Source organism: Callorhinus ursinus, unplaced genomic scaffold (genome assembly GCF_003265705.2).
Source record: "Callorhinus ursinus isolate GAN/ISIS: 27379988/994484 unplaced genomic scaffold, GSC_fseal_2.0 scaffold5, whole genome shotgun sequence".
NCBI classification, from domain to species: domain Eukaryota; kingdom Metazoa; phylum Chordata; class Mammalia; order Carnivora; family Otariidae; genus Callorhinus; species Callorhinus ursinus.
This window is the reverse complement of record NW_027397067.1, coordinates 50,730,864-50,743,098: the sequence shown is the minus strand read 5'-3', so window position 1 is coordinate 50,743,098 and position 12,235 is coordinate 50,730,864. Positions and strand designations below refer to the sequence as shown.

The window sequence follows — 12,235 nt, the reverse complement described above, 5'->3', positions numbered from 1 at the left end:
CCTTTCAGTTGGATAACAAGTAAGGGGAAAAAATTGGCACTGGGGGATTTACATTCGATAAAAATGAAACACTTCAAACAAGAGTTGGTTCGTTACTGAATTGAGCCATCAAGAAAGGTTGTGGAGTCATCTTCCATCAAACTCTTTCAAACTCTTTAAAAATAAGATAAAGCCCGATCCATCTTAAATGAAGTCAGCTCTATGCCTCAAATTCTTTAGATAATTTCCTGGTCTTTTGATTCTGTTCTATTTTTATTTAGAGAAAGCTGTCTATCTTAGAGGGACTATCAGGACTGGGTGGGAGGACTTTAAAATTAGGAGAACCTTGAAATCGCGCCCGGCTCATAACCTCATGTCTTAACCAATCATTTGTGGTTAAATTCAAAACTAGATGCTTAGTATTTTAAAAATTGTATCAGATATATTACTGGACTTAAAAAAAAATGCTGAGAATTTTAAATGGGTCCCCTTCAAGGCTCAACAATTCCAAAGCCATCATAATGACAAGTAGAATTTTATGTGAGTGATCTGATTTAATTCTCACAAAATCCCTAAGAAGTGTGAATGCTATTTTCCACATTTTACAAATGAGGATATAGGAACAGAGAGAACAAGCAACTTGCCAAAAATCACTCAACAGAGTGGCAAATCCAGAATTTGAAGCTAAACCCTTAGAACAGCTCAATTTCTAACATGTTGAGAAACTGTCACTAAACTTAGTCCTGACTAAAGGAAAGTAATGAAATTTCTACCTTAAAAAATAAATATCCAGCAGATATTCTTTTTTAAAATTATTTATTTATTTATTTGAGAGAGAGAGTAAGAGAGAGAGAGAGATCATGAGCAGGGGGGAGGAGTAGAGGGAGAAGCAGACTCCTCGCTGAGCAGGGAGTCTGATGAGGGACTCGATCCCAGGACCCTGGGATCATGACCTGAGCTGAAGGCAGACGCTTAACTGACTGAGCCACCCAGGCCGCCCTCCAACAGATACCCTTTTGTTATGAATCAACCTCATTAATTCAGGGCTTTCAAAATCATGAAAACCCCTTTTGCTGTAAAATACCTGTAGGGAAAAACCTGTTATCGATTTTACAACAAACAAAAAAAAGAACCTTCTTATAGGCCCCCCTGCTTAGAGATACACATTTTTCCTTTAAAGTATTTACATATTCACATGTGCCACAGAAAAGAGCATAAACATTTTCATGATAACAACTAAATAAAAATTTCATTAAATCAGATACATAATATAAATTTAACTCAACAGTGAAAAATCTCATCCGGAATGACACATCATTCTTTACCTTGCCTCCTCTCTCTGTCTCTCTTCCTGTAAGCTAAGAGTGCAAGTTTTTTTCTGGAAAAGCTTCCTGAGAAAGGTGGCATTGATTGTGCACTATGTGTTTCATAATTTACCACCTTCTGAATCGGCTTACTGACTCCCAAGTCCCAGGAAATACTGTGGGCCCCAGCCTTGAGGAAAGAAGAAAAGCTGCCCCCTCCAAGTTTACTCTATGGACGGGGCAGCCACAGTGCACACTTTGCAAGTAGGCATATCCAAAAGGCCATCTAATCTAATTTTAAATGTAAAAACTCTTCTAAGTAGCATATACATACCTAATTCCATGAAGAAAGAACTATACAGTATAAAGTTCATCCACCCTTCTTAAATTAAATGTAATCCATCAGAAAAAAAATAAAGTTTTCCAAAGATTTTTTTTTTTTAAATCAAAGGAGTTTCTTCCCTAGATTGAGAAGACAGAAGCATTATGCAATAAGGTGAAAATGCCAGAAGTCTACACTGTCTTTCAAACTCTTAAAATGTGGTATTATGGCTTTAAATGTAACACATTTTGATCCAAAGTCTCGTAGAACCATTATGCTAGAGTATACAGAATACAAACATTTGTGTGTATCATGAATAACATTAGAAATGACATCATAATAATCAGCTATACTGCATCTTTATTTTTGTTTGCATTATATTTTCCAGCTGCTGGTTTCAGAAAATTACCACTGGAGTTCTCTCTTCTTCACGCACAGCAGAGAGCAATTTGCAAAGTCATGCAAGGGTGAAAATGTGATTGAAATATAGGGATCTTTCTTAATGAAAAATGTTACCGCTTTAGAAATTATGGCTAGAACCATTTCAAAAAACTCGCTTATATCTTTAAGCCCATGACATAATAGTCTCCATTTATAAATATACCATCAATTGTAAAGTACTTGGCATCAAATATAAAGGTTTTTTTATTGAGTTCTTAGGAGGTGTACATACTTACATAAAATTATATTGGTGTTTAGGAGTATTTTGATCAATTTTTGTGTTTCTCAAAATGGTTCAATATCAGGATTCTTAAAATCAAATTTAATTTTCATTCGTAAAAATGAAAATGTTGCCAAAACCTTGAATCAGATGGGAGTATGTGTTAATACTGTCTAAACTTCTAAATACAAACTGAGATTTCGTCTATGATTTACAACATGACTAAATTGAAAATATTTCTTTATAGTATTGTTACCTGTTTAAAAGTTTAAAAATCATTCTCGATTTGAATGTAGATATAGCATAAAGATTTCTGTTCAAAAAAAAAGGCAAGTAGAATGAACTAATTCTTAGATGACTATGAAGTAAAAAAAAGATGGAGATTTCGAGTAGAAGTAACGCTGGTTTTTATATTTTAACAAAAAGATAAAAATCTTCTTTAAATAATGATGTTCATTTAAACTTCCACCATGACCTTAGTACACACACAAATACACACACACATGAGCTGAGATTCTAAGAGTTCTACAACCTAATTAAAATTTAAAGGAAAAAAAAGTGAATTCCTGATAGTAGCAACAGATGGTTGAATTTTAAATTTTCTTTCCTACCTGGACCATCCCAATCATCTGTGTCAAGTCCAGGCTGGCCGGGCTTTTCTGACTGTGTGTCCCCATCTGATTCTGGCGTCTCCTGGACTCCTTCATCATCACCTGGAAAACATCGACACACAGACAGAAGGGGAAGTAATTAAAGTTCTCTATTTGGCATTTAGATCCTGGTAAAGGGATACCCTTAAGCATATGTCTAAGTATATGTTTGCTACATATAGTTGTCATTATACTGATAAAATGCCCATGATTTATCATTTTGATATCTACTGTGGCTTTATGATAAAGAAAATCAGCATTAGTCATCAATAAATGAATAAATAAAATTAACTGCTCTAAACAAAAACATTTCTATAAAAGTTTTATTTGGTTATTAAAATTATATATAAAGAAGAAAATAAAAAAGTAGTGTGTAATTACTATACTGCTCTCAGTACAGAAAACCTTAGCTCTCCTATTTCCAAATAATAATTTTTATAAAGGCAAGGTGCAGCAAAACAAAAACAAATGAAGGCTTGGGGTAAGACATATTTACATGTTGGGCTGAATTTAGATTATTTTGAAGACTCCCCCTAGCTTTAAACTTGTTAAAACTTGGTTGTATTTTTTAAATGGGTATAAAAAGGCCATCATTGAATGATTAGCATATGTAGCATATGAGATGAGCCAGTGACTCAAGTCTTCACAATGCAAGAAGCTATAAAGCTATACTTGTTCTTTTTTTTTTTTTTTAGAGAGAGAGAGCGCATAAGGAGGGCAGGAAGCAGAGGGAGAGAGAGAGAGAATCTTAAGCAGGCTACACGCCCAGCACGGACCCGACTGCATGCTCAATGCAGGGCTAGATCTCACGACCTTGAGATCATGACCTGAGCTGAAATCAAGAGTTGGATGCTTAACTGACTGAGCTACCCAGGTCCCCAAGCTATACTTGTTCTTGATAAGTGTAGCTAGTTCACATTGTTTCATGCCTTTCATTTCCACATAAGAAAAAAAAAATGTAATATATTTTGAGCAAAAAGTATAGTCATGGCAAAGATATATTAACAATGCAACTGCATTTTAAAAGTAAAAAGTTTATAAGTACCTTCGCTTTAAGTGATAAAGTAACTGCTTTATAGGAAAGTAATCCATGGTGACATGGTATACACAAAAATATTCCATAATATACCTACTATCAATGATAATAGAGATCAGAACACAGAATACAAGAACGTGTGATGTCAGAAATAAAGAATGCATACCAAAAACCTGGCAACTAAACCCTGAATCTAACAATGCCAAAAATTTTAAATTAAATTGCTTGCCCACCTAGTCTTTCTCTGAAGTATTCAGTAAATATTTTCCACATAGTTGCCCAAATCTATAATAGTACTTAATTCTTTATATGATTATGAAAAAAATGCACTGAATTCTTAAAATCTTTACAAGTAACCTAGAAATTACAAAATTTTTCAGGAAACTATTATTACAATTGACATTAATGTGATGTTGATGAATTTTGAAATTTAGAATCCCTAAATTTTATATTCATTTCTATATATAGCTTCACAAAATGAATCATTTTAAAACGTGGAATAAAGGTAGAGAGCATGCAGAAGCCCAGTGACAGTTCAGTGGTCATAATTTTCACAACAGAGGATCATTGGCTCTGGCGGGTAACCAAGAATAAAACATACACCCCACACCACCAAACCCCATGTCTGGAATTGGAGGATCTTTGAAAGTTGAGTTCTCTCTTCTTTTCAGGATGATCACCATGAATAGCAATGAAGTTCTTTTCCATAAAATAATAGATACTGAGTATCTACCATATTTAAGGAACTGTAATAGGTATAGAAGAATACATACGGAAAAATACAATACCTTTCTGGAAGTAGTATAAAACCCATGTAAGAGAGTAAATTCACAAATAATGAGAGTGCAAGACAAGGTCCAAGTGCCATAAGAAAGGTACAAAGGCTCAGGAGTAAGATAAGAGTTTTAATCTGTGCTCCTTTTTGCAGGTCACACAGAACAACATAGACACATCAACCGATTATCTTACAAGATCAATGGAAGAGTTCTGCTCTCACTTCTCAGACACAGAGAGGGATGAATCTCAGCCTAGACAAGTAGGTTCTACTGTCTTATAATAGTTTCAAATACTGTGAAACCCTGAACTAAGTGCTGCTCAGCCCGACCCCGCCTGTCCTGGCCCCTGTCTAGGGAGCCCCTTCATACCTCCCCTAATCCAGAGATGAAGGGTTTAAAGCCTGTTCAGCAGGCTCTGATTGGTCAGAGCCCAGGCTGTACCGGTTGTTAAATACTTTAAAGAGTATCCCTGCAAATATGTAAGTATTGAACTAATGCCATGCAGGTAGTAGATTGGCACACCTGGACTCCTACAGTATTAGCTCTGGCAGACAACCCTGAACTTTATATGAACTGGTTATTCTCTGCTTTGCCCCTTCCTGTTCAACTGACTCTCCTCCCTCTATGTTCTCCTTTGTCCTCTGTGCCCCATGGAGGCAGAATTCTGTGGACCCCAATCACTGGGGCTGCTTTGTTCTCTGATTTCTGGTTGGGTTCAATCAATGGGAGGCACTGACAAGATCAGAGGATTAGAGGGCAGGAAGAGGGAAGACAGGTCCATATCCCTCAATTCTATCCTCTTTGACGGTCTCCAGTTGTAAGCAATGGCTGTTTTGTACAGTTAGCACGCCTGGGAAGTGGTCTGCCTCTTCTCCCATGCTCCCGCATCGCTGTCACTTCCCATGACGCTTCAGATCAGGAGGGCTAACAGCTTCCCACTGTTCCCAGCCCCTGGGTGCTTCACAGCCCTTGTTGGTTTGGTTCCCTTAACCCTTTCCACACTTCGTACACTGCCCCTTCACCAAACTCTCTTTAGTGAAATCCATTGACCATCGGTTTTCTTCTGGGACTCTACTGAAGCACTATTATGGTTCATGGTTTTTGTCCAGTCATGGCTTATACAATAGTTTGTAGTAAATTTTCTTTAAATAGACTCACTTTTTATAACATATAAACATTTTTAAAAACAAAACTCCTTATCACTGCTATAAAAGAAAAATCAGTATTAGATGCCCATAATAGAAGGTAATAATAAAAATAAATACAATAAAATAAAGGTAACATTATTAATTTCTCCATATTGTGTCTATTTAGACTCTAAGTCTCTGGTTTCATTTCCCTGTAATAGAAAGGAAAAGTAACAAGTTAAGCTATTTAAGTCACAGTAATATAAAGATGAAACATTCTCACTGATACACAAAGAATATAAGAAACTTGAAAATTTTCTCCCCAATTGATTCAATGCTACTTAATGCAATAATCAGTATAGCACCTTAACCTTCTGGAGTACCCCCAGGACTCCTGACCTAATTGGGGGAAACATGACCTTTTACAACACTTCACTCTTCATGGACACTAGAATCCACACTAGACTCTGCCGTCTGCTCCAATAAGCTTTTGATTGCATTTCCACTTCTGAATGGAGGTTTAACTCAGAACAATAATGCAGGGGAGCTTATAAAGGAAAGTGTCCTCCTCAATAGTGAAGAGTAGAGAATGCAACCTATAATTTTAAACAGCATCTATTCCTTCCAAGCACTTTTCTCATGTCTTAGGAATCTTGAAACAAGGAGGGGACTCAGGAGATGATCTGAGCCAAATTAGAGAAATTTACTGACTACAAAATTGATGCACAGACAGGATCAGTAACTTATGTTTGATCTTATAGCTACCATATTTATATCTGCATAAGGCACCTTTCCTGAACCTTCTCATGCTTGAACAGTAAGTGCTTCCCAGCCATCACAGTGTGACTGGTTGAAGCAGCTTTTGGTAGATGTCCTTTCCTCAACAAGCAGGAAGTAGGATTATGGGAGAGCATGAAGGGGCATCATAAAAATCACAAAAACAGCAGTTTATTCAAGGTTAGGAATTAAATTTGAGTCTCCTAACTGCCAGTCCAGCATTCTTTCCAAAACACCTTTTCTTGCCTCTGCCATGCACCACCCCCACCAGCTGAGTACAGAACTGTGCACAACTGAAATAGCTGAATAATCCCAGAGCAACACACAATGAAGCAAGCATGAGACATGCTGTTAAAAATTACATACCCAAGGGCTCAGATAGTAAAATTCTGGGTAGAATCACTTGGAGAAGTTAAGTTTTATATTCAGATACTAACTATACCACCCTGGTGGCCACACAAAGGAGTACATCTTTCTGAATTTAACTGTTACATTTAAATTGTTGGAAACATGCGGTGCCATGCACAATCTGATCAATCATTAAAATTTACAATGCATATTTTTGAAGGTACAGTGAGGTATATACTTTCTCTTAAGGACCATATAATCTAGTAAAGGAGCTAGGTAATATGCATAAGAGAAATAACCACTGATTAAAACCTACAATCAAGGTAGACAATGAATAGTTCCAAATGAAAACACATAAGATATAGAAATTCAGAGACCAGAAGCATAAAATGACATTGACCATGGAGAAGCTAGTATAATTAATTCCAGAGTTCTTCATATTGAAGGCAGTGAAAAGCATTAGAGGTATTTCAGTAGGGGGCTGATATGATCATGTGACACAAATACAGTAACCAACATACATTTATTGAGTTTCTATGAACACATTTTGTTAGACATCTGGTCTTTGAGTTCCCCCTTACTCTTTCCATAACAACACTCTCACCCATGTCTCAGACATTCTTGCCCAGAACTTTCGTGAGACTATAGTTAAGTCTACTCTGAAATATTTTATTAGACAAATTACATATTTAGAGGGAAAATAATGAGAAATATAGCGGGAAACAGGTATGTTTGGAAGACTATATTACAGAGTAATCACAATAATCACAAAAATCAGATGTTAAAAGAATCCAGTTGAATCTACAAATGTTCATCTTTGTTGAACAGAGATGATATAAACCATTCTTTATTAATACATTAAATTAACTTTTGAGTCCCAGGCACTGTGCTGAGCACAAAGAATACAAAACAAAGATGGTTCCTCTTCTAATATAACTTACAGACTAAAACAGAGACAGATCAATAGACTGCAATCTCATGTGGCGAATACTTTGATGGGAGCAGTCCAACACGTGACAGGAGCCCACAGGCATGACACCTATCCCAGACCTGGTGCAGAAGTTTCCTGGAGGAAAGACCCAATAAAATTTCTGAAATTTTGGAGGCATAACCTGAGATAAACCTGAATTCTGTAGGTGTAATGCCCTGAGGCTCCATGATTGAAAATCATTTCTCAGATTAAAAATGAAAGCTATCTCCCAAAAAATATCCTTATAAAAAACAGTACAGTAATTAAGTTGCCGTGCAGAAAAAATGGTGGTGAAACTAAAGACATTTCAATGATGCAAAAGTAGAATCCATACAAAGTTTTAAGATGCTAAGAGAAATAGTTTGAGAAATGCTGCTACTGTATGATGGTTAAAGGAATCAAGTCCCTTCTTTTATTCAGTCTAGGCTAAATTTACCCAGGATCATCCTGATCTACTTATCTACTGGGAAAAGAAAAGAGCAGGATGACTACAAATCCCAGCAGACCCTTGATGCATAGAGAAATTTGGTAAATCACTCAAAATGAAAATATTATAATTCAGCCTATTAGGGGCTTGATTGAACTGGTAATTTCATATAATAAAATACTTTCATTAAATGTCACTTAACTGCCAAAATGGAACCACAGCGCTTAGATTTCAACTTGCACCAACATCTGGAGCAATACTCAGTATTGATAATCCTGATTCATGGAACAATTTGCTCTAATTTGTTTCATTATGCAGCACATATAATTAGAACTACCGAAAATAAATATTGCAGAGTATTTAAAGAAACACTGTAAAGATAGTTGATTGTTTACAATTAACAGCTCAAAAGAAATTACATTTTGCAACTGTTTTACGCTATTTTAAAACTGGGTCACTGTGCAGTATATATATCACATTAATAAAAATAAATCTAAGACAAAAGAACAGTTTAGAGCCCTTGATCAATTATTTAATCATGGTTTCTTAAAGAAAAAAATGCCAAAAAGGGAAAGATGACCAAAAACATAAGACTGTCATACAAAGTGACACACTTGAATGCAGAAAACTAAATGGGTTGAAATTAAATTTATATTCATCTCAACACCTACTATGTGCCATATACTAAAATCATAAAGATGAATAAGGCAGAGAACATGTCCTTGAGCTTGGGTTCTATATTAAACCTAAACATGGCTACCATTTCTTGAGTACCACTCAGCACTAGCTAAATGCTTTATGAACATTGCATCAATTCAGCCTGTAACGGTATCCCTATATTTCAGAAGATGCCCACACATTGCTAGCAGATCCAAAAACTGACCCCAAGCTAGTCTGACCTCAGTGACCATACTCCAATATTCTATTAGGATATTACAGTGAAACTCTACTGAATATCAAAAAACAATGAGAACTGGATGAGATCTGAGTTGCTTCTCCTCTCTCCATATTATAAGCCTTGCTTCTTCATTATGCTTACATATTAAAATGAAATGTTTGAGGATATAATATTTATAGGCATGATTTTCTCTAAAGTATACAAAAGAAAAAAAGAACCTGATAAAGTCAGCTACACATAGGTGCTTAATCAATTACCACTGCTCATTGACGAGTGATAAAATTAGATCTGGGTTTCATTCTTTTTACCATAACCTACTACAGTACCATTACATTTGCTAATTAATTGCCTTCAGTACACTATTTCTACTTAATAACTAAAATATGTCACATTTGTCAACTTTTAGACCCTTCATATTCTAAGTTTATCTCAGGAAACTAACTCTCATTTTTATGGTAATGTTTTTACCGAATTCATTTTTAATCTTTTTACTAATGAAAAGTGAAATGATTAAAAAATAATTTAATCAAACGTGAAATCTCTGAACTATTTTTAAGAAACACCATTTTTCCCCCTTCACAATAGGGATTTGCTTCTTCCCTTTCAATATATTTATTCTCATGGAAAATTTATAAATGGAACTTTATTTTGATACTAATCCAGCTCCAGCTTCTTCTTGATTTGAATGGAAATGACTTTATGACCGTTGTTTTTTTCCCTTCTTTCCATTTTTTGATTCTATATGTTTGAAATCAGTACTCTAAGTAGCTTATGAAAAAATGGCATGAATAATTAATAGCCAAGAAAATAATGACAAGTTTGTTAAGATATTGCTTCAAAAGCTTTGTTGGTAGGAAGAGGAAAGGAAGAGAGAAAAGGATACTAGGGAGATAATTGCAGAAAGAGCTAGAAATGCATTTGACATCCGTTCATTTACTTGCTAAATTCTTTATTCACATACTTTTAAATAGAAATTTCAGTGTATTTTTAGCAAAGCACAAACACATTTAATGGGATAACCACTATATATATCCAGAGACCAATTCGTAAAAAGATGAAACAGAATAAATGTCAAGCGGTAACAAAATCTATAATATTTCTAAAATTATGGCTATGGAGTTAATGGTTTTCCATTGCAAGATTAAACTCTTTTGTTGCTCTTTTAAAAGATAGCATACATATTTTGTGGGCCCTTCCATTTTCCTTAGTCTAGTTTTCAGAATCAATGCAAGCCCTACTGGAGGAAATTGAAGGCGTTATTGAACAATATAATACACAGCACAAATGACTCGGGGAAATGCACTAGAATATAGTCTTTCGAACACATGAAACTGAATCTTTAAATTCTATATTAGGTATTGTTGGGCAAGGTGGGAAAAGCGGTGGCTCTCCTTGCGAGGCAAAAATAATTTCAAAAACACAAACATCTTTTCACTCAACGTTAGACATTCCTGTACAAATTAAAGACTTGCCACGTTCTGAGAAAGCCACTTTTTTAGCACAAATAGCAGCAGGGTTTGTGAGCAGTCAAACAAGAAAACAGCCCTTCTCAACCCTGTTCCTTTAATCCATGTAGTTCCTATCAATATTAACCTCTTATAGAAATTCTTGTACAATATAACTATTGAACTTTCTTGACTAGGAGTGTTACTGTAGCTGTTAGTCATCCCTATAATGTATTTTGCAATCAGCTAAATCATCAAAGTATTTTTTAACAATGAACAGTTCAGAAGTGACAGATCTACTTTCTTGTTCACACTGCTTATCAGAGAATAGATATCACATATGTTTTCCAGGTGCTTCCTATAGTTAGGATACCTTCACAGAAGCCGCTCATGAAAGATAAGGTCATAAAAGAGATGAAAAATGTGTGAGCTTCATACACTTATGGTTTTATCATCAGACAAGATAGCTTTGGTTAAAGGACTGTAACAGTCAAAAACAGAACACTACAGCTTCGTATTGAAGGGCGAGGACATTTAAGTTTGAAGATTCAGTTTTTGTCTGCTTTGTCTAATAGCCCCATGATATTGTTGGGCTTAAAACAACAGTTTGGTAATAGATCAACCAAACAAAAGTGTCATGGTAAATTAACTCTGCGTTGCCAAATTGTACATATGGTTATATCACCAGATACAAAAATAGAACTATGCAATTGTTACCCCTTTTTGCTAACACCTAAATCTAAAGATTTCAACCACTTGAAAAGAAAAGGTCCATTACGCTGTGGATCACTGAATGGTGTCTGACTCAAGTTTCCCTTGGACCTGTTACAAGTTTATAAGAAAATAGAGGGTTTTGCCATATTCTGGATACTTATATTCAGTGGACAATTACTTTCAAAAATGCATGTGATTTCCTTAACCTATCTAATATGTCATTGCTTTGGCAATAACCTTTTTTCATATTCCAGAATATGAGCAATTAAACAGATCAAAAGAATAGAGTCCACATTTATTGGGCTATACATTTTCAGACCCTGGATGAGGAAACAATTCTGGAACAGTTGGTGACAGTGGTCCAGAGCTAAGCCTGCTATTTTGAGAAGAAACTCAATCTCTACAGTTAATGGATGACTACTGTAATTTGTGGTATTCTATTACAGCTAGTAAGAGGAAATTATTGAACATGCTGATGTTTGTGGTACTTATATAAAAGTCACAAATAAAGTATTAATAACTTAGGAAGACAGAACAGTGATTTATAAATTATTTCTATGGTCCTAATCCTAAACACTTATCCCAGACGTGACTATCATCCTCCATGTGAAAAGAGCTTTTCTCAACATTTAAGTTCACTAAAGATCTGGAGCATAAGGGAAATTTCCACGTAAGATAAAAGAAGGCAAATTCTCAGCAGTGTATCAATCAAGAATTTTTGCTTCTCATTATTTCTCTCAATGGGCGCTTGAAAGAGTCACTACATAAGCAAGTACGGGAGCATAAAAAAACACCCTACTT

At 35.3% G+C, this 12,235-nt stretch overlaps 1 protein-coding gene across 4 annotated transcripts in view; it reads right to left on the bottom strand.

The window, feature by feature from the left end:
- The window catches only part of ZFPM2 (zinc finger protein, FOG family member 2), a 443,996-nt gene that overhangs the window by 324,239 nt on the left and 107,522 nt on the right, over positions 1 to 12,235 (bottom strand). For 3 of the 4 annotated variants that reach the window (XM_073893090.1, XM_073893092.1, XM_073893091.1), the window contains one exon: positions 2,878 to 2,979. The exons of the other annotated variant lie outside the window; for it this stretch is intronic. In XM_073893090.1, the coding sequence (XP_073749191.1) occupies positions 2,878 to 2,979 (102 nt within the window). The remainder of the gene's footprint in view (positions 1 to 2,877; positions 2,980 to 12,235) is intronic. 4 annotated transcript variants of the gene reach the window in all.